The sequence below is a fragment of the Spinacia oleracea genome, chromosome 5 (genome assembly GCF_020520425.1).
Source record: "Spinacia oleracea cultivar Varoflay chromosome 5, BTI_SOV_V1, whole genome shotgun sequence".
Taxonomy (NCBI): Eukaryota; Viridiplantae; Streptophyta; class Magnoliopsida; order Caryophyllales; family Amaranthaceae; genus Spinacia; species Spinacia oleracea.
The window spans coordinates 31992443-32016151 of record NC_079491.1 but is presented as its reverse complement, the minus strand read 5'-3'; the positions used below and the strand labels follow the sequence as shown (position 1 = coordinate 32016151).

Below are 23709 nucleotides of genomic sequence, written 5' to 3'. Positions count from 1 at the left end.
AAGTCTATTGGATGGGATTTTTTTTTTTTTTTTAATAGGATAGGATATTGGAGTGATTGGACAACAAAATTTTAGGGATAAGGTATAATTTAGCTATTTAATATAAACCTGGTCCATGCTAATTTAGCGTGGATCAGGGCAACGGAGTAATTTTTATGGGTAACATATGTAATTGTCACGTGACAGTTATTTTGTAATTTTAAATAGTAACTATATGCGTATTACAGTAACTATGTGTTTTAAAGAGTTACTATGTGTTTTGAAGAGTTTTAATGAGATTTGTGTCTAGCCCACTTTATATACGTTTTAAACTTTTTTATTTTTCAAAATTTCAGATCTACATTCTGTTCATTCTCTTTCATTTTCTCTCTCTTCATTTTCTCTCTATACTTTTCAAAATTTAGCCCAAATTTCTAGGTTTTGTTCGATTTTTTTCGTAATTATCTTATAATTCTTATGATTGGATCTATTTGGTGAAGAAAAATTGGAGGAAGTAGTAGATCAAGAAGGAGGTTCGTCGTTGCCGAAATCGAATCGAAGAATTTGCGCTCGCCTACAAATCTTCGCAAGAATTTTTAGAGATCACATCTCGGTTTGTTGTTTTTTAAAGAATTTTAAGTCTATTTTTATTTAAAATTGAAAATATTTGTTGTTTTGAAGAAATTATTGTTTGTGTTTTTACCGAAGTATCGTTTTCACATCGCGAATTCGATCAGTGACTTCACGATTTTAAATAGTAACTATATGAGTAATACAGTAACTATATGGTTTAAAGAGGTACTATGTAATTTTAATGGTTACTATATGTGTACAATAGTTACTATATTATTTTAATGGTTACTATATGTGTACAACAGTTACTATATGTGTACAATAGTTATTATTTTGTTGAGTGATTCGAAATGTTTGTTGTTTTGTTGAAATTAGGGTTAGTGTTTCACATAGTTAGTATATAAATGATATAGTCACCTTTAATTTATGTTGCGAATTAGTGTTTTTAATAGTCACTGGAATGTTCGTTGTGTTTATGTTAGTAGTAGTTTTTAGAGTAACTATACTTTTTTTAAAAGTTACTATAACTTTAAAACAGTAACTATGTGTTTAAAATAGTCACTATATTTTTTAGAAAGTTATTATAAGTTTAAAACAGTAACTATGTGTTTAAGATAGTTATTATGTTATGAACAGTTTATAGTGACTTTTTGATAAATAATAGTTACTATATGATTACATTATGTACTATGTTATTTAGAGTATGTATTTGGGCGCTTCTTAGATAGTGACTATATGATTATAATGGTTACTATATGTGTTCAATAGTTATTATATTTTAATAATAGTCACTATATGTTTTATATAATTACTATATGGTTTATATAGTTACTATATATTTGATATTTGTATAAGAAAATAATACGAAGTATCAATCACGTACATGTTATTCCAGGTCCTAAAGTTGCACTATCTAGTGACGAATCTCCAAAAATACTTTACAATATCATTTGTATAAGAAGAAATAATGCCTTAAATTTAGAAAAAAGAGACAAAGGCTGTGAACTTTAAGAATTGATGCAACAAAGCACAAGAGGTAGAAATAGTGTTTGTTGTTTGGGTGAAATTAGGGTTAGTGTTTCATATAGTTAGTATATAAATGATATAGTTACCTTTAATTTATGTTGCGAAATAATGTTTTTAATAGTCATTGGAATATTCATTGTGTTTATGTTAGTAGTAGTTTTTAGAGTAACTATATTTTTTAAAAAGTTACTATAACTTTAAACAGTAACTATGTGTTTAAAATAGTTACTATATTTTTTAGAAAGTTATTATAAATTTAAAACAATAACTATGTGTTTAAGATAGTTACTATGTTAAGAACAGTTTATAGTGACTTTTTGATAAATAATAGTTACTATACGATTACATTATGTAATATGTTATTTCGAGTATATTTTTGTCTGCTTCTTAGATAGTGACTATATGATTATAATGGTTACTATATTTGTACAATAGTTACTATATTATAATAATAGTCACTATATGTTAAGCTAGTTGTTGTGTGATTATGATGGTTACTATATGTGTACAATAGTTACTATATTATTATATTAGTTACTATATGTTTGAAATAGGTACTATGTTTATTTTATCATGATGTGTTACCATATGTTTATTTTCTTCAATAGTTACTATATTATTTATATAGTTACTATATGTTTGAAATAGATATTATGTTTATTTTATCATGACTTGTTACCATATGTTTATTTTCTTTAATAGTTATTGTACGTTTTATATAGTTACTATATTTTTGAAATAGGTACTATGTTAGTTTATTATGTTATGTGCATGTTTTAATGTTATTCTATATTTTTAATGATATAGTTACTGTATTATGGATAGAGTTACTATATTATTATCACATCAACTATGTCTGCAACTCTGTGACTAAATGACCATCAATAATATTTATAGGTATTATATGTTGTATTATAGTAACTATATGTTTGGTATAGTTTTTTATGTATATTATAATGTTATTTTCATGTTCTTTGTTGTCTTCTATGTTATTAGTAATAAGAGTTACTATGTTATGATCACAACAACTATATGATCATAACAATAACTATATCTACAACCTTGCTCGTATATGACTATCATTAATATTAAGAGTTACTATATCATGTATAATAGTAACTATATATTTTTAATAGTTATTATCTTATCAATATGTTCTTTTTATGATCTTTCTTTGTACTCTATGTTATTATTAATAAAAGTGACTATATTATTTTAACAGTAACTATATGACTATAACAATAACAATAACTATATATGCAATTCTGCAAGTATTTTACCATCGTTAATTGTAAGAGTTACTATATGATGCATAATAGAAACTACACGTTTTACATAGTTACTATGTTATTTTTTCATATTTAAATGTTAATTTATTAACATAGTTTAAATATTATTGATTCAGAAATACAAAGATGATGCACCCAGATTTGAAATCGTGCAAAGAATAAATTCTGCAAGGAAAACAAAAGCAGGAGAAGAAGAAATCCTGACAACAATGGAAACCAAGAAAGTGGTAGAGGAAGGACATGATGTGTTGGTGGAAAAAAGAGACGTGGTCCACGTGGACGTGTCGATTAGTATTTTTTAGTTCAAAAAACATTTGAGTTTAACATGGGTTATTTAATAGATGCAAAGAATTAGAATGTCGTAGCTAAAACAACTAGCCAAGTAGTTAATGTTTTCTTTATTATTGTTCAAGAGTTATAATTACTGTTACTTTTGATATAGTTACTCTTTTATATTTCAGTAATTATGTGATATATAATAGAAAAATTACTATATGACCTCTAAACCATCTATATCATATTGTTTATTTTTATAATATAGTAATTGTTTTACAGCTAAAGTTATTCTTCTATATAATATAGTTAATCTTTGGATAGAATAATTGTTCTCATCGAAATTACTATATTATTATTATTATTTATTTCATAGTTACTATTCTGAAAATATAGTTACTTTACAGAACCTATAGTTTCTATAATTTACTCTTTTTGTCTGCAAGAATGAATATATAGTAGTAATTGTTTTACAGTTAAAATTACTTTTCTATATGATATAGTTACTCTTTGGATAGAATAATTATTCTTATCATTATTATGTTCATAGTTATTATTCTGGAGATATAGTTACTTTACAGAACCTACAATTTCTATAATTTACTCACTGTTAAAATTACCTAATTACCCTGGTCCATGGTAATCTTATGGTGGACCGGGTCCATGCAAGTGGAATTGTAATTTAGCCCATATTATGTTTGATATTTTTTGTTTCGACAAAATAAGTTAAAACAATTATTTTTTAACACAAATTCATACACAAACGTGTTTTTTCGAAAAACAAAACAAAATAAAAATAATATAAAATAAGTTGAAATACATTCAATTACATGATTTTGGTATAAAATCTATTACTACATACTAAAAGAGACACCAGGAATGACACGTGTCAATTCCTGATGCGATTTTTTCCCGCCAAAATATTTTTTTATTTTTTACTTTAAAATAAATAAATTACGTTACGTTTTTTTTAGGAAACTAAGATAAAAATATATTTTAATTACCATAGATATGTACTACATACTATATTATTGGAGGAAAGCTAAATCAGTATTATTTTGTCCTTTATGATATAATTTTATTTATGTATTATATTATAACTTTTTAATCTGATAAGAAATATAAAAAATACTGAAAATGAACTTCTAATGTTAGTCTACTATTAATAATACAATACATGGTACGGAGTAATTGGTAAGTAAGAATGTTAATTAAAATAATAATACATGATAAGTAGACTAACATATCAGTTTATTTATCAAGATTTTACTCAATTCAAAATATGTTGTATTTGACTAACTTGGTTATGGTCGGGTCTTTTCGAAAATTAGTCTTGAATCATACGGGTTTGGTTAACGTTGTTAGATCGTTCTACACTATAATTTTAACTTTGTGTAGTAATATGCAAATTTAGTTCATTTTAATATATTTTTTACACAACTTTGAATTTATATTTTTTCATATATCCTTTTTACTTTCATGTTTTGCTAATATCACAATTCTTTTAGCTACTATTAAAATAATAAATTGTTTTAGTAGTAGCCATGCGTTACACGGGCCCTAAACTAGTAAGTCGAATATAGCAGTGTTAGTATGCTAGATACCATTTCCCTCAATTTCCATTAATTTTCGTCAAATTTGCCAAAAAAGAGCTCTCTGGTTTAGATTTTGTGAGAAACAATCTTAAACAAAAATTTATTTGTGAGACAACTTCTTCCCACTATCCGGCATTGGTTGCCATCACATGATGGGCACGTGACGGTCTCTTTTCTCTACTTGTAGATATCTTCCCTCCACATCAATTGCCCTCAATTTGAGAAAATCGGAAAAAGAATTCCACTGCAAACCTTTGTTTTCCCTCAAATTTGATTAGTTTATAGTTTTTACCTTGATTTTCCTCATTTTCTCTTTGCTCTAGATGGGTTGTCCTGTATTATTGAGTGCATTTAGTCTTTTCATATGAATGATCGTCTAGATATCTTTAAGACAAGGTTAATGAGTACTCCGTAGTTGGTAACGTAAGCTGAATTTGGTGGAGGTAACAGATGCTTAAATATAGTTTCTGAAATTGTTTTTGCAGGCAACAGATCGATAAGATGATGCAGGTCGCTCAACACATTTGAAGTTTATGATGCATCCTCCATATATTTCTAAATTCTAAAATATGCTTGGATCAAGTAATTGTGTTTATACTCGATCTTGCATAACTCTGGTAGCCTGAATATCAGATGCAGGTTCAGGGACTGTATCATTTGAATTCGCAGATACAATTTTATTCTCCAGGTTGTTGAAAAATATTTACATATTAGAAAAGCTCAAAATATCTTCCTCTTCTGTTTAAGAAAGCAGTCCTTAGTTTCAACATCTTCAAGAAAAGACTTGAGCATGCCCGACCACAGGCCCTTCTTCCATGTATAAACTCTAAAGTCCTTGTTTATTGCTTGAATGAGTGAATGACTACATACTATGATAATTCCCAATGGATTGGTTGTTTACCCAATGAATTGAAATTACTTTGGTTTCCTGCTCTTTTGCGAGTTTTTAACAACTTGTTCTTATTTAAATATGATGTACGATAAGATAAACACATCGGAACTGTTTAAAAGAAATACACACACAATCTATAGTCTATAGTCTATAGATGAGAGCTGACATTGTTGTTGAATGAGAGCCTGATCAAGCATTACAGGCCAACTACAACTCACAACATCAACCCCTATTTTTGTTCCCCCATCATTGAAACCTCTTTATCTTAATCAAACCAACTGGTTTCCATTGTTAAACTCAACAAATTTATATTAGGCTTACCATTCTTTCGTTAGTATTATCAACTTATATACAACCCTAACACCACGTCTAACTCCTACGGATTAACCTATTAACAATACAAAACTTTAACATACGCCACAATTATTCTAGATACACTATCTATCGTTCCTACTCAGTAATACAGAGTATCTGAGTAACCCAGAATTCTTTTTTCTTTTTTCAACACAAACAATACTCCGTACTATTATAAAACAGAATCTAAAAGAAACCAAGAATTAATAAATTAATGTGTACCTTTCAGAACAGAAGCCTAATCATCCCTAAACATAAACCCAGATGATCGCAAAACCCGACAACACTCTTCCAAAAACCTTTTCTCTCTCCTCAACTCTACCCACCAAATCACCCCGTAATCATAATTCGGGATTTTCTCCTTAGCAAAATGCATCAATTTGAACAGCACCAATTCGGACTGCCCGGAGAATTTAACCCAGAAAGAAATGAATAGGAACTCTAGCCGGAAAACGAGGAATTGAGAGCGAGAGAATGAAAGGTTGACAACGAGGCCGAAAGTAGAGCAAGTAGGGAAGGAGGTGGAGAGAACGGTAGAGACTAGAGAAGGAAAGGAAAGGGAGTCACATTATTTAGATGGGTCGGATCTTGTACTTGTATTTAAAAATAAGTGTCAACATCTCTGCACTTTGATTCTCTCTTCCTCCTTTCTCTCACTCGCCAACTCTCTCTCTCTCCCTCTTGTTTTTCTCTCTCCTGGATCTCCTGACAATAAGCATGAAACTTCGTGATCCGTTCCATACCATTTTACCAGATTTAATACTCTTTCTCGTTCTCTCTCCTCTGTTTTCACCAAACAAAACTTTCCATCTTTATTAATTTTATTTATAACAACAATTCCTTCCTTTTCACAGTCCCACTGATTCTGGGTTTTTAATCCTCTAAAATCTCAACTGATTTTACTTTTTCTCTCTTCAAAATCAAATTTCAAAAATTAAAAAAAAATATATTGTTTAGAAAAAATGGAGGAGAAAAGAGATGAAGAAGAATTGAAGCATCCTTGTAAGCTTTGCAACAAGAGATACCCAAGTGGGAAGTCCTTAGGAGGTCACATGAGGTCTCATGTCATTAGTAACAGAAACAGACAGCCCATTCCGATTCCCATTGCCATTCCCAAATTTGATGTTTATGACGATGAAGACGATGAAGATGAGGAAGAAGATGAATTCGGGCTTGGCAATGGGCATGGGAACGGGAGTGAAGGAGGGAAGATTTCAGGGTATGGGCTCAGAGAGAATCCTAAGAAAACTTGGAGATTGGTTGATTCAACAATTCATACCAAACACCAACAACAACTGAATCAGTTCCAGCAGGAAAGGGAAAGGGAAAGGGTATGCAAGCAATGTGGAAAAGGGTTTCATTCCCTTAAAGCATTGTGTGGGCATATGAGCAGCCATTCTGAGAAAGAAAGGAACTTTAAGGATGAAGAAGATGATGAAGATGATGATAACTCATGGTCAAGTGATAGTAAAGATCAGCTGATCTTAACCATGGAGTCTCATTCTGATAATAACAACAAATCCATGTCCAAGCGCCGAACCCGATCCTCCTTGTTAAGGTACAGGTCTCTCACTCCTTCTACTACTACTATTGGTGGTTGTTACGGTGGTGGTGGTGGTGGTGGTGGGTCATCATCGAACCACTCTGAAATTGATCAACATGAACAAGAGGAAGTTGCTATATGTTTAATGATGCTTTCTAGGGATTCATCAGGAATTACTAAAAAGAGTTGCTTTAATTTTACTGCTGAATCCTCTGATAACAACTCTGTCATCTTAGAAGGAGGATCTTCCACTAATCATCTGGGAATTTTCAAGATTAAGGGTACTAATCATGATAAAAACAAGGTGATTAAGCAGGCTGAAAAGAAGATTAATGTTACTAATCATGAGATTATGGATAATTCAGATTCTGGGTATTTTGAGAATGGTGCTAAGGAGCTAGAATCAGATGATTCTGTTGATGGGTTTAATGATGGTTCTAGGAAGAGAAAGATTAGGGAAGGATTAGTGGGTGATTACAGCAGATTTGACACTAATCCTGAATCAGACGAAAATTCGAGTAAGAAGAAGAAGAAGAACAAGATGATGATTAAGCAGGATTATTATGGTAATACTAGTATTATTATTAAAGGGGGCAAATACCAAGCATTAGACAACACTAATACTGTTATCACTAATAATAATAATAATACTAAGATTAATGCTAAAAATAAGAATTTAGTGGCTGCATCCACTACTAGCAGCAAATCAAAGAAAGTAAAGGGTCACAAGTGTCCATATTGTCCCAGGGTGTTTAAGTCAGGCCAAGCATTAGGGGGTCACAAGAGGTCCCATATGATGGGAGCCGCCAACCGGAACATGAACCTGAACACGGGGGAGAAGTCGAAAGTAGAGCGCCCGCCACCGCCACCGAGGCAGCAGCACCAGCACCAGCACCAGCACCAACACCAACACCAGCCTCCTTTGATTGATCTTAACCTTCCTGCCCCAATTGAGGAAGAGGGGAACTCACAGTTTGTGGCATGGTAGGTTGGAAGTTTCAATGGGCATGCATGAAAGTTTTGCTTTGTGGGAAATGTGGAAACTTTGTGGGGCCCCTAAAAGTTCAAAAAGGAAATGGATTATTCTTAAGGTGGGTCATATCATATGGGTTCCATGAGAAATTGAGAATGCAGATAGAGTGTACAGGGTACAGACTGTTTGGTTGCATTGGTGGAAGATTTTTTTGTTTTTGTTTTTATTTTTTATTTTTTATTTTTTATTGATAAGGAAAGGAAACCAAACAGACAATCTTAATCATCATTTCTGATGAATTACAATTCTTTTCTAGTGTTCTTGTTTAAGAACTGATCTTTTCTCAGTTTCTGAACTGATCTTTGGCTGCTTCTAGGAAATTAATGCAAAAGAAAGAAGCAGATTTTGTTTTTGCACCATGGTAGTTTTTCTTTCTTCATGTTTATTTTATTATATTACGAGAAAGCGACCTTAACCTGTTAGGACGACTCGAATCAAACTTCCAGGGTTATTATTTGGTGCATTATCTTTATTCAAATATTATTGATTGAGCTTCATTGATTTTCTAATGAGATTTCTACAGTTGATCCATAATCTCTGACATTCATGTCCAGTGTTCTAATTTGTAAGTTAATTAGGAATGATTGGGTAGTGGTATCATTAGCAATCAAAGTTGACAAATCTATAAGCATTACTGTTGTGTCAAATTTGTGAAACTCTTCCTTTAAGATTTGGCCATCTACTACCATTTCACCTAACTACCTTAATTAATGTACTACGTATTATTTTTAGTAGTACATGCTCATATAAGGGTGAGAATTGTCTTAGGGTAGGAGACTCGAACTCGGGACTCCACAGCTAAAAGGATGAATATTTAGGAACAAATGAAGTACGATTAGAGATCTCTACGTAAAGAGAGGGGAGTGTTATTAATTTTGGCAATCTGATATTCACCTGCATCATTTTATTTTCTAGTTTTATAGTTGGGATAGGGACCACTAAGAATAAGTTTGAAGACCAAGAAGCAAGCAAAGGACAAACCAACTTTATTTGTAGATCGTAGCCCACAGCTTAGGTTATTTGAGTTGTTTGATTAATTGTTTCCACCAATTAACACAAACTTCTGTTTCATGGTTAAATTTACAGTATTCTTCACTGATTATTTGATTGAGTAGCTAATTTGGATGTACGTGGAGCTAAATTTCATTCACATTTAGTAGATCAATGCAGAAATATGCACCTTTATCACTTCAATTTCATTTTTCCGTGTCACTGTTAGACAAGTTAGAGCGCCTACATTAAAAAGTTGTTGATTAAAAATAGTTTTAAGTTTCGGGCTAATAATAATAATGACGACTAATGATAAATTACCAACTACTTTGCTCAAAATATTCTCTTGTTTTTTTGTCATTTTGGGTAAGCATTACCCTATCAAACTTGTATTCACATTTCTTATCAAGCACATGTATGCTATCGTATGCTATCTTTTAGCTTATGATTTTCACTTACTTAAAACCCTTAATCAAGTTGTCAAATCCAGTTAACAACCTCCCCTAGTTTAATACAGTACTCAATTGTGTAAATTTGGTAGTTTCATATGAGTATGTAACTCTATCTCACTAAAAATGGTCAGAATTTCCAAAATGAATGTTTTGCATTAAGTGGAGGGTTCTGGTATAACACAATAAATTTACCTAATGTGCTTTCACCAAACGTTGTCTAAATTAACATATATTGATTCACACCCTAATTTCAACATGGCCCTTATCCTACATAAAAAATATGAATATTGTGTTAATAGGTAAGTAAAAATTATTGTATATTTTCGCGCAATATATTACATTAGACAAAAAATAAAATTTTTAACCACAGACTAGCATGTTTATATTATTCACAACATAAGTTCAGTTATGTCAAGATGATATAAGTTCGGACAAAATGTTACAACAAGGTTTTACTAATAAGTAAAAAATCAACATTACATACGAAAACAATATTAGCGAATCCTCAAAATCAGGACGTGCAAAAGCCCCAAACTTCTTCCAAAATCTTCATTTTTTGGGATAGAAGTGCACAGATGCCCAATCGCTTATCAAACAACTCATTTTCAATAGGCAATAACTCTCTTGTTTGTCAGCAAAGGCTTGAAACAAAAAATACTCACATAAAACATTCAAACTACACCAGGAAGAATCCAATGAACCAGACTAGAAGCTAGAAAAACATATCAGACCTAGTGAAGAGAAAAGCCAAAATTCGGGTTATGATCCGTTGTTGTAAAGATATCAAGACGAATTTTCATACAACGCATGAAAAGTCTAAAATTGCACTAAAATGGGCAAACCACAATGAATAACAAGACAAACAAACCAAGTATAGAGAAAATGGGAGAAGGTAACATGATATCTGATTAACCATACTGAATTTTTAATTGGTATTTTTAATGAGGTTTGATCAACTCAATCAAGATTAAACCCGAATAAGGATGTACGGGAAAATGGAAAATCAGGAAACGTTTTGATGATGAGAAGCAGCCATACTTGCCAAAGATAACTAGTTTCTCATTCAACTCTGAAAATCGGTCAAGAATTGTTTCTGTTAACACCTCTAACTCGAGGCCTTTTTGGTGCAGCACATTTTGTACAGGCAGAAGGAGCAATTCAGTGATGGTGTAAGAATGTAAGATATAGTTAGATTGACGGACACAATAAAACTCTGCTAGCCTTACTGTTGTAGGAAATAAGTAAAAAAAAAAAAAACAGAAGAATCTGACTCGATTTAATGTTCAACCAACGATAATCTGCAGTTATCAGCATCCAAAATGAGGATCATCAGTGTTTCAACCATTTTGTCCATGATGACAAAAAATATTATATTGTTGAATAATATAAGCCCCCCATGGTAGTAGGAGACAAAAAAGAGGGAAAAAATCGATATAGATAAGTTAACTTTAAAATTGGAATTGCATCTGGGAAGTGTATCCTAGAGATTCAAGATGAGCAGCCATGGCCTTGTTCATTGGAGGCGGTCCACACCTCAACATCTGAGGACAATTCATTGTTAATACTATTTGTTAGTCTTTAAATTTTGGATTATATGACGAGGTTAGAGGACAAATTCAGTAAAGATTAGCAAAGGTGTACCTGAATATCAGAGGCAGGTTCAGGGCAATGATCCTGTATCATTTTTGCAGATACAAAACCGACTCCTCCACTCCATTCTTTAGGTGGCTAAGGAGGACAAAAACATTTATATACAAGTATTAGAAAAGCTCAAATCCCTTCCTTTCCTGTTTAAGAAATATCATTCCTTGGTTTCAATATGCAAATGCCAACTTAAATCACATCTTCCATGAAAAGACTTCAAAAGATTAGTGCACGCTCAGTGCCACAACAGAGCCACAGGCCCTTCTTACATGTAAGTATTGTAGTAAATATTTACGCATGCCATAACTGTTGTTGATTGCTTCAGTGAGGTGCAAATGAGTGAATGGCTACATAGTCCATACTATGGTAATTGTCAATGGTGGTTTACTCACCGCATTGAAATTAGTCTGATTTTCCTGCTCTTTTACCATCTTAGCAAAGGTTAACACAAAAGTGTTAAGACATGGAACAAGTTGACAGAATGGAAACTGAATGGTTGTCGCATATACTAACCTACCCGATGAATCACTAGGATAACAACTTCAACTGACTACCCTGTTTCACCAGCAATGAATTCGTACAACTTTTCATACCGGTTTGATAGCCTATGCTTGTCCACAAGAAAACAGGAATTCCACAAGGTGGAAATTACTAGTCCCTCTGCGGCTCTCTTACACCCCCAAAGCAACCTAGTATCTTACTCCAATAATCCATTCCCAGTTCTCTCAGATTTTGACAGACGATAATTAATCAAGTATCTAGATAACAAGTACTGTATCGTACTAACTATACCCTAGATAGACTTCTTTTCATCAGTATACTAAACTCTCCTGAGATTCGATTAGTATACTATGCATGTTATCTGATACTACTACAAACTCTTCAGATTCCTGAAATTCCTAGCAAATTGACCACTTTAACCATAGCCTATAGTCTCTATACACGACCCTCACAATGCTTAATACTGATATCTTAAACATTTGATTTTAAGTAGTCTTCTATGCATGACACTGACACTGCTTGATACTCTTTTTCGATGTCCCTGTATCAATTCTCTTGTATAACCTAATCACAAGAAACCAAGCACTGGCTAGATCTTACGCATGCTTGAACCAACTCTGCCTGACAAATGAAGTCAACATACCATAGCCTAAAACTAAAATATGTGGAGTAACCAAAACTAAACATTGTGATTCTAGAAAAATAATCAACAGCTTGCTATTACATTATCAGTCAACAATCAAGCAGTAATGTCCAGGTCTAAAAGAGGGCTCATTTAGTGCGAAGAAAGTTTGCAGAAAAAATTTCTTGTCTTCCATTTACTTAAGATAAGCTGGCAAAACTTCACCAAGATCAAATGAATAAAATCTAATACCTCATTCAGGACATAGTAAATGGAAAACTGATCTGGAAACTTGTGGGCAAAACTATCTAGCTCTTCCTGCAAAACAGAAATCCAAGCTGTCATAGAAGCAGTGGCTTGAGCTGAAAACTCTAGCAATCACACATTATATGGCAGGCTGTATGACACTAATAGAGATTGGGTAAAAGCAAAGCAATAACCATGAGAGTGAGTAATAAAACTATAGAAAAACATATGAAAGTTGGAATTACCTTTAAAAGAATATCATCATATGTGACATTTGCATAAATTAAATGAACTTTGGTCTTATCACTTGAATTCTCTAATATGGCTCTAGCGACCTAACAAAATGGCAAACAGATAATGAAACCAGGCCTCATTTGATCATCCTGAGTATGAAAAGCAGGTCATATAAAAAATTCATATATTTTACACCACATTGACTGACCTGAAACATTGGAGTAATTCCTGTACCTCCAGCAATCATACCAAAAGCTCTAACTTTTCCAGGCTGATACTTAAAACGTCCCTGCAGAGGTAAGCAAAATCATATTGGTAACTGAAACACATCCATGGTAAACACTCATCCTAGTTTCCCACGGTATACTATCCCTATTAGTTATGCAAAACCAATTCATCTACAAGATATCTGGAATTCTAAAGGAAGAATGACAAACCTTGGGCCCCTTGACAGACAGGTAATCACCTTCACGCATCTCTCGGAAATGGTGCGACATTCTTCCTTGTGGATACATCTAGAATCATTGCAAAATTTACTTTATAGCCAAATGAAAACAACATGATACACAAACTAAGAAGTGGAGCTAACAGAGACATTATGGCATCAAGTATAATGGTATACCTTTATGACTAACTCAAAATACCCTACATCAGAATCCAACGTTGTAGGTGTATAAGCTTTCATAACATCCTCACCTTTAGCATCTTTTCCTCTGCATCAGTAACGATGAGTATCAAAAATAGACACAGGATCTAAAGGATGTAGAATGTTAAATTGTAGAGGCATCATATTCATGTAATGCTGCTATGCAAACCCACAAACCTGCAACTCATATGCTGTCCAATTGGAAGACCCAACACTGAATCTGGTGTAGGAAGAGCAAATCTAAACTTCGCAACATTATGACTTAGCTCGGTCCGTTCCACGAGCTTAAATTCCTTGAACGTTTCAGGGTCCAAGCAACCTACCAATCCAAGAGACCCCAATGAAATGGAAGTTGAATTTGAAGTTTTGAACATAAAAAGGATCACAATGACAAATCAAATGAAAACCCCGCGACCTCCATCAAGTGACTAGTACAACTTAAACTGGTCTTACAATGTCACTAATAAAAAAAACTCAACTTTAACATCAGAAAAAACAATTCAGAGAAGAGAGCCTGGTCAGCTGTTCGGGATCAAGAATTTGACATTGTTATTGAAAGAGAGCCTGATAAAGCATTACAGACCATTTGCAGGCCAACTACAACTTACGACATCAACCCTATTTCTATTCCCCATCACCGAAACCTCTTTAATCTCAATCATATCAACTGGTTATACAAATGCCAATAGATTTCATAGTGCCAGTACTCAAGCATTAAATCTCTTAGTTTCTCAAGAGCAACCAGAATTTCAAGATTCCAAACCTCACATATATAGTATTATATTTTGATTCAAATATCCCTAGAATCTTTAGTCAAAGTACCCACCTCTTCTTATCATTAACAAATTCATATTCATATTCCAGTCCATATCTGAGTAACCCAGATTCCCAGAATTGTTTATGCCTAGAATTTTATATTCTTTTTTTCAAAATTCAATATTTTCGTATTATAAAACCTACAATATTATAAACAGAATCTAACAGAAACACAGAATTAATAACTGAACAATAACTGCAAATTAAACAGAAAAAACATCAACAAAATCATCTAAATACTAATACAAAGAACCCAAAAATTAAAACAAAAAGATAGAGAGAGATGAATACGTTTGGATTTGGTATTTTTGGAAAGATATAAATAATAGGCAGTGCCAACACCAATGGCAGCAACAGCAACTGCAATGCCCACCATCTCCTTCTTGTGAGACTGCAAGTTATCCATGGCTTAATGGTCAATCCCCTTCCTCTCTCTCTCCTTTGAGTCTTTGACTATTGGTCAATCACTGTGTATTTCGGGTGGAGTAAGAAAGAGGAGAGAGAAAGAGGGCTTGATTGAGCTCGGCAAAAATGGTGGAATTGTGAAATGGTGGGTGATTTTTATAGGAGTTCGTGCGTGAATCATTCATATTCTTTGACTCTACCAAACTCTCTGCTCGTCGATTGGTGGCTTCATAGTTCATACTTTTCCTTTTCACTAAAAGACGATTTTAACATTAGGTAAATTTTGGGGTTATTTTGAGGCCGAGGTGGTCCGCAAGTTGGATGGTGCAGGCGTGTGCACGTAGCTCTAGGTGCACCGGGATTAAAACGACCAACATTTAACACAAAACGCGTGTTTTCAGTAAATTCCCAGAAAAAAGAACAATATCCTTGAACAAAAGAACAATTCCCCTAAACAAAAGAACATTAAAGGCTCTGTTCTTTTCAGTTATGCTTATCGCGCTTTTATTAGATTTGTGTTATTTTTGCGATATATATTCTTCTGGGTTTTATGTTTTGAATTCAAACTGTGAAGAGGAGAGAGAAAGTGCAAACTAGGTTTTCTAAAATGGGTTTTAGAGAGAGAAATTCATGAAAATTCCCAAAAATTCGTTAATTTTTCTGCTTCAACATCAAATTAAATTGATTCTTCTTCTTCAAATCTGAATTCTACAGCTGATAATCAGATTTTGGAAGGTAATTTTTCAATTTTGTAATAACAAAGGGCATGTTTTGATGATTTTGATTTTGATTTTGTAATAGTTGTGTTTTTGATGATTTTGACTATTTTGATGATTTTGATTTTGTAATAATCGTGTTTTGATGAATTTGATGATTTTAATGAATCAAATTATGTAATAACACACTGATTTCGTTGAAATCGTTGATTTTGAAGATTTTGATTATGTAATTACGTTTTTTTCCAGAAAAGAACAGTTTTACGTATTAAAAGAACATATGCTCGAATGAAAAGAACAGTTACATTATGCTTGTATTAAAAGAACATTATAGTAGAAAAATAGACCATTTGCGTTTCATAATTTGTTCTTTTATTTTATTGTGTTCTTCTTTTCTATTATTTTCAATTTCATTTGCATTTCATAACTTGTTCTTTTTATTTTATTGTGTTATTTTTCTTGTTGCCTTTTATTTATCCTTTGTTCTTTTGATTGCGTTCTTTTTCTTGTTTTTATACATATTAACCTATTATTTTTTCAGATATTATGAATAATGTGCTTGATAATTCATAACAGGATGATGAAAATGATGATTCCGAATCATATGTTATTGTGGGACAAAGTACTTGCCTTGTTCTTTTGGTCTCTATATTTGTTCTTTAAAACTTTTCATTTGTTCTTTTTATAATAAGCTGTTAAAAGAACAAAATAAAAACACGTGCACGGTTCTCATTATGCACTCTTTAACAATTTTTCTTTTCTCCTTCTCTGTTCTTCAATTCTTTGATTCTACTTCCTATTTGTTCATTTTCTATTTTTCAGCAACTGTATATATAATAATTGTACTTATGAGTCATAACCATTAGTCATTTTAGAAATACATTTTAGAGAGAGAGAGAGAGAAGAGAGGATTTATATTCTCTCAACATAAGAGAGATTTTTTGAGAGAGAAAGAGTGAGATGGTGAATGAAAGAGTAAAAAATACATTTTCTCCTTATTCTCTCTCTAAAATTCCTTCTGAATGTTTCTTGTTTGTTGAAAATGAGTGAATTAAGAAAAATACTAGTTTAATGTTGATCTCCTGATAAATGTTGATCAAGTGTTTAAGGTACGTTTCCTTGTTTTTTTCTCTAATGTTCTTTTCAGATTGTTATGTTCTTTTTCACAACTTTACTTTTACTGTGTCATCAACATAGTTTGTTCTTTTAAATCAACATAGTTTTTTCTTTTATATCAACGTACATAGATTGTTAAAAAAGAACATATAATGGTTTGAAAAGAACAAATACCACTTAAAAAAGAACATAGTCTGATTCGTGGTAAAAGAACAAAAATACTTTTGAAAAAAATATAGATTTAGTTTTAATTGCATCAAAAAATCGTCGTTTTGTCTTTTTAATTAGAACATAAAATCGTTTGAATAGAACAAATAACACTTAATAAAAGAACATAGATCTGATGTGTGGGATAAAAACAAAAATACATTTAAATAAAAATATAGATCTAGTTTTAAGTGCATCAAAATATCGTCGTTTTCGTCTTTTTAATTAGAACATTAATTGGTTTGAAAAGAACAAATACAACTAATAAAAGAACATAGAGTTGTTGTTCTTTTCGTCTCTTTCATTATGTTCTTTTGTTTGATAAGGAAAAAGAAAATGTTGTTCTTTTTCATGTGTTCTGTTCCTTTTTTCTTTTTTTGTTGTCGTTTTTTTTTAGTTTTTGTTATTTTATTTTTCTTTTGATTCTGGTCTTTGTGTTTTGTAAAAAAGTTGTTGTTCTTTTTTTAATTATTTTGTGTTCTTTAACTTTTTTACAGTTTTTTAATATTTAATAATATTATCGATAATATGTTTTTTTTTGTTTTTCTGTTGCATTTTTCACACGATGTTCTTTTTGAAAAATAGTTGTTCTTTTTATAGTTATCACTTATCAGGAGAGATAATATGTTATTTTCATTTTTGTATATTTTCTTTAGTTTTTTGACATTAGTGTTCTTTTCAGGTTTAGTTAATGTTCTTTTTGTTTACTCTAGTTCTTTCTGTTTAGTTTTTTATGTTCTTTTTCATTTTTTTGTTTTTTGCGCTTTCTTTTAATGTTTTTGCGTTTTGGTGCAGGTGCACGTAGATCTACGTGCAGACCCCTGCACCATCCACGCGTTGGAGGTGGTCACGTGTCGGGACATGTAGGTTTATGTGTCGGGTTGTGTAGGTTCATGTTACGGTTGTCTCGTGCTGTAACGTCCGTGACTAAGGCCCTGTCCTTTTTGGCTTAATTTTAGTTTTAGTTCAGTGCAATTAACTTCAGGAGCATTCATTTCAGTTCAGTTCATTTCAGTTCAATTCAATTAATAATAATAATGATGGTGTGTGATATTCTTGTTGATATTTGCTCCAAAGTTGGGATCGTGGTGCGTAAGGAGGCTCCAACGGTTTTCCTCTCAGAGGCTAGGAAGGATCTAAGACCTGCAAACCTTTTACTATTTAATTGGTTCCATGGTAAAGATGCATGTTTGGATAAGCAACACGTCTGCTGTGTGACTAGCCACACCATCAACTTGATGGTGTGACGCGCATCTAATAAGGAGAAAGTTATTGACAGGTGTTACTTGATTTTCTATGTTGGTGTTACTTATACATTGTATTCGTTGTTACTTTTCTTGTTTGATTGCAGCTTCATGTTATAGGTTCCTGGTTTTTTCTAGCTCCACGAAAACTAGGAAAAACTAGCGAACCGATGTTACTTGACTTTCTATGATGATGTTACTTATACGTCGTATTCGCTGTTATTTTCTTATTTTACTACAATTTCTTGAATTTCATGTTCGAGGTTCCTTATATAGACTGTTGTTACTTGACTTTTTATGCTGGTGTTACTTTTAGTTATTGCAGTTTTTTCAATTTCATGTTAAAGGTTTCTTGTATAGATTGGTGTTACTTGACTTTCTATGCTGATGTTACTTATACATTGTATTCGCTGTTATTTTTCTTGTTTGTTGCATTTTTTTTTTCAATTTCATGTTAGAGGTTCTTTGTATATACTGATGTTACTTTATTTTCTACGCCGACGTTACTTTATTTTCTGTGCTGATGTTACTTTATTGGCCGGGCTTTAAATGCGTTGGGCTTATTTATAAGTGTGAACATGCTGCACCATCAAGTTGATGGTGTGGTTGGTCACATATAAGACTTGAGGTTAGACGTGACCGACATCTCACCCTTTGTTAGTCTGGGCGTGAGTTCTTGGGCTCTTGGGGTGGCCTTACACAATGTTGTGGAGAAGAAAAAGAAGAAGTATGCGTCCAAATGTGAGGACAACGAATACAAATACATCCCATTTGCTTTCTCTACGTTCGGTGAATTAGATAAGGAGGCTTTGGATGCACTTTCACGTATCAAGTCTTTTTTCTATTAGTCATTCTAACAATGTTAAGAGAGGTGCATTTATATTTCATAGATTGAGTTTTTGTATTTAAAAGGGGTGGGAACGCAACTTGTTTCTAGACTCCCATCCAACTTTATGTAATTTGTTTATTATTAATAAATAATAATAATAATAATAATAATAATATTTATATTATTATATTACTTATTATTTATATTTATATTATTATTATATATAAATAATTATTTATTATTAATTACTATAATTTATTATTTATCATTTATTATTTATTTAGTGTTATGAAATTAGGGAGAAAAGGGAGAGAGGGGAAGAGAGATTCCGACGGTTATGATCTTATTCTCATTAACATAATATGTACACATACGTACATTATATAGGATAAGGATGTCAAGGGTATAATGAGCATCCACAATACAATATATTTATAACACTCCCCCTTGGATGTCCATTATCTAAAATAATATAATGACCTTGTAATATACATGAGATGATGCCTCATTAAAAACCTATTCTAGGAAAACCCTGTGGGATAAAAAAACCTAGTGAAGGAAAAGAGTACAACACTCATCATAATACGCTTGGTATGTTGCCTCGTTAAAAACCTTACCATGAAAACCCAATGGGACAAAACCATGGTTAAGGGAAAAAGAGTGCAACGCGTATTTTCTCCCCCTGATAAATACATCACTTGAGATCTTCTAGTTTAATGAATCTAAAGTGTTGATAACTTTTCAAATGTAGCAATATGAAGCTCCTTCAAAGTTGATTCTCCACATTTTGACTTGATTTTCAAATCTTCACTTGTATGCACTAGGTGAGTATTTATATCACCAAGCTTTTGAAAATAATACCTGAAATAAATATATATACTTGTACATAATATTACAAAACGTATCCTTTGTGAGGGGGTCGAAAAAGCACGAGGGTAATGCGTGACCTTGTCCCTCGTGGGTGTGACGTTTCTTTTTGTCAAATCAAGTGTAATTGGATTTCCTGTGAGTTTACACCCAATTGACTAGTAATATAGGAGTCGCCATTCAGTTTTTAACGACAATGAGAAAAACTGACAAAACCCGGTTATCGTGACATAAAGGGAGTGCAATTATGTTTGACCACGACGGCCGTAGGTTCCCTTGTGATCCCTGGTGTGGGGATCTCTCAACATACACCCGCAAGGTAGAGATTGAGGGTTTGGGGGACTGTAACTACCGAGATGAGTACTCGCTCTTCGATAACTCTAGAGGCAGGATATCCTTACTAGCTCAGCATAAATAATTGAAGGGGCATGCGTTAACTATTAAACTAATCTGAGTTGATTTTAACAATATGCAACATGTAATACTAGATCGATCGCGATTATCTGATTTAGATTGTTTTAAGGGACCTAACATGATAATCCAATTTCCCAACATATTATTTTATTATGCGTGATAGAACAATCAGATTTGATTAGTTTAACAGTTCATAATAGGGCGAGGAAAGCAATTAAATCATGCGAAGGGGGCACATTACGACGTACCCTTTAGAGGTGCGTCACGGTTCTCAGAAAACTAACCACTTTGACTTTGATATTTCTCCTTTTATTTAACGAATCTCAAGTTACGGGACAGGATACGTTCTGTTCGATTTTTGGATCGATTGCGACAGAACGCGTGATCATTTCGCAGCGTGAGGCTTAGGCTTGGGGGTTGGAGTCAATACTCAGAATATGAATTGTGTCTGTGTGTGTCCTTTTCACGTCGAACTTGGGGCTATATTTATAGAAAAAGAGTTCGTGGAAAGATAGAATTGTAGAACTCTAATCCACGAGGAATTAGGAAAGAACACGTCCCAGGTAATTTCAGCACCCAGGGCTGGGCGCCGAAGATTTCGGCGCCCAGAGCCAGGCGTTGAAAATAGGGTCTGGGCCGTTTCTTTGTCAGATTCGGACTCTTAGAATCCGGAGTGTATGAGACTTAATCGAGTCTTTTAGTGGCGTATTAATTTTATGACGGGATGCGTCTGGGCCCGTTACAAACTCTAGGGTCGTTAGGATTTTAATTTAATACGTAACTCTTGTTTTCGAATCGTATTAGGAATAGGATTCTCTCGCAACTTCTATCTCATTTAGGATTTATGTTGGAGTGCAACACCTAATTCTGACAGGTTTCTATCTTTTATGACTTGCCACTTTTAACAACTACCCATTACGGCAGTTACTATTTTTAACAGGTTTCCATGAATAGCAGGTTTCGGGTGAAATGAAAAGGGTGATTGAGATTCGTTATTTTATAGGAGATGCGTTGTCAAGTGGAGATTTATGTTCTCATCATCGAACCTTCCCTTTCGGGAATGGGGACAAAAGTAGGTGTCTACAGTTAGCCCCCACTTTGACTGAGTCTTGGAGCAAGACGATGGTCAAAGTATTAGACGGAGTGCGTTACACAAGTCATGGTGACCTATTTTTGCGAGGGTCTCACGAGCCCCCGAGTGATAACATTTGACTTAAGGGTCATCACTTGAAGTGTCGACATATCCCTCACGTGTCATTGGGATTTGTCAACGGATAGTATAGAAACTCCCTCACTTTGTCATTGGAAGTATCTAAAGAGGCGTAGAAACTCCCTCACTTTGTCATTGGGAGTAGCTACAGATGTTTTCGAAATCAAAGCTATAAAGTGTAATTGGGCCTGGCCAAGCCCAATCACGAGGTAAAAATGTTTTTAAAGATTCTCATTTTCAGGGTTAGCTAAACGAGAAAATCCCCTTGTTTTTATAGGACGTAAAACGAAGGAAAATCCAGCACATCGTTCTTTTTTGGAAAAACGGAAAACCAATCCTTTTAATTTTTGGAAAAAAGGAAAACTACTCACATCGTTCTTTTTTGGAAAAACGGAAAACCAGAAAAAGTTATCGCTGCAGCGACTAAGGACCTGCGCGGTTAGTGACGCAGACCCCGCCGGCTAAAGATGGCGAGCCTGTCCGCTAAGGGTGGACACCCCGTCCGATAGAAGTGGACGAATCTTTTTTTGAAATTTGAAAATAAGGACATACGCGGTTTGTGACGTAGACCCCGCCGGCTAAAGATGGCGAACCTGTCCGCTAAGGGTGGACACCCCGTCCGATATAAGTGGACGAATCTATTTTGAAATTTATTTGTGCTTTTTGAAAATAAGGACCTACGTGGTTTGTGACGTAGACCCCGCCGGCTGAAGATGGCGAGCCTGTTTCATTTTGTTTTTGAAGATTCTATTTTTCGAAAACTGAGGACCTGCGCGGCTAGTGACGCAGAATCCGCCCGCTAAGGGTGGGCGAGCCATGTCCGCTAAGGGTGGACGTCCCTGAATTCGTTTTTTCGATTTGGAACTCGCGTGGTTCGTGACGCGATCTTGCCAACTGAGATGGGCAAGTTCCTATATTTTTTTCATCGTGATTTCTTTTGAGAATTTCTTTATTCATTCTTGCAAGAGCGAATTCTTTCGAGGGATGCTCGGACTTAGTTACAACCTGAATGTGGGTTGACAACGTGTTTAGACGGACCATTGTCTTGTGGTCATCATCTTTCATGGTTTTGAGCTAGTCTTTACTGCTCAATTTTTCCACTACCTGGGTCCTTGATTAGGGGACTATGTATAAGTATCAACGGCGACCTTTGTCTCGAGGTCGTAATCCGGCTTTATTTTTTTGAAATTATCCAAACACGGGACTTCGTACAGCGTAGTCTGGGAATATTGTTTTAACTTTGCATATTTTCTTTTAAGATATATTTTTTTTCTTTCGAGCCACCAAGCACTCGTGCTTGACGGTCAGTTCTTGTCAAAGAGGTTCTTTGGGGATACGCATTTTGTAATGTCCTTGATTGTGTTTGGGATCGTGCTAGTAAGTGCGAGCGATCTTTGTAGTGGTGTGCTACTCTTGACAAAGTCGTGAGGTGCAACTTTCAGAAATCGGTAATTTTCGAGTCGAACGGATACAGCAGGGCCCTATAGAAGTCAGGGGCCCTTTTTTTGGGTCTGGGATCATTTTCGGCGCCCATGCCTGGGCGTTAAAGATTTCGGCGCCCAGCACTGGGCGCTGAAAATGATTTCTGGCGAGGTTTCTTGATGACACAGTTGGCCTCTTGTTCGTTCGTTTTCTTTTTTCTTTTCTTCTAGAGATTCTATTTTTGGAACGAATCGTTCATTTGAGATCACCGTTGATTGGTGAATAACAATTATTTCTCGAGAAACCGTAGCCGATTGGTGGACTACGGTGTTTGTTGTTTTTGGGCGATTATTTAAAGGGACTGTTACTCTTAAGGCGTGCAGTTATTGCAATAGTTGGGCGAGTCTATATGGCCCGAGGAACATACCTTGAGTTGTAAGATTTTGATCGCTCTTGTATATATTTTTTTCTTTTGAACGCGTTCGTGAATGATCGATACTTAGAATGATGATATGTATGTGCGAACGAGCGTTCATAGAATGGCCGTTGTGTGCGGTCCATTAATCAGTTT

The 23709-nt window shown here is 33.7% G+C and overlaps 2 protein-coding genes across 2 annotated transcripts; one reads left to right on the top strand and one right to left on the bottom strand.

Annotated features, from left to right (window-relative positions):
• Positions 1–6223: 6223 nt before the first annotated feature.
• LOC110798613 (uncharacterized) lies at positions 6224–8913 on the top strand. The gene has a single exon (XM_022003805.2). The coding sequence runs from the start codon at positions 6944–6946 to the stop codon at positions 8510–8512; it is 1569 nt and encodes a 522-aa protein (XP_021859497.2). The 5' UTR covers positions 6224–6943; the 3' UTR covers positions 8513–8913.
• Positions 8914–11242: 2329 nt separating this feature from the next.
• LOC110798617 (NADH--cytochrome b5 reductase 1) lies at positions 11243–15342 on the bottom strand. Its single transcript, XM_022003809.2, has 9 exons — positions 15000–15342; positions 14070–14211; positions 13869–13959; positions 13684–13761; positions 13455–13535; positions 13258–13347; positions 13019–13084; positions 11641–11727; positions 11243–11540 (listed from the first exon to the last, which is right to left on the bottom strand). Exons 1-9 carry the CDS (start codon positions 15112–15114, stop codon positions 11448–11450), a joined length of 843 nt encoding a protein of 280 aa, XP_021859501.2. The 5' UTR covers positions 15115–15342; the 3' UTR covers positions 11243–11447.
• Between the last annotated feature and the right edge of the window lie 8367 nt (positions 15343–23709).

What these genes read in the sequence shown, in the direction of transcription:
- LOC110798613 (XM_022003805.2), top strand. Translation starts at nt 6,944, where the DNA reads ATGGAGGAGAAAAGAGATGAAGAAGAATTGAAGCATCCTTGTAAGCTT.
- LOC110798617 (XM_022003809.2), bottom strand. Translation starts at nt 15,114, where the DNA reads ATGGATAACTTGCAGTCTCACAAGAAGGAGATGGTGGGCATTGCAGTT. An exon ending in GGACAGCATATGAGTTGCAG is followed by an intron (nt 13,960 to 14,069) that starts GTTTGTGGGTTT and finishes TTACTGATGCAG; the next exon opens with AGGAAAAGATGCTAAAGGTG. An exon ending in ATTTTGAGTTAGTCATAAAG is followed by an intron (nt 13,762 to 13,868) that starts GTATACCATTAT and finishes CAATGATTCTAG; the next exon opens with ATGTATCCACAAGGAAGAAT.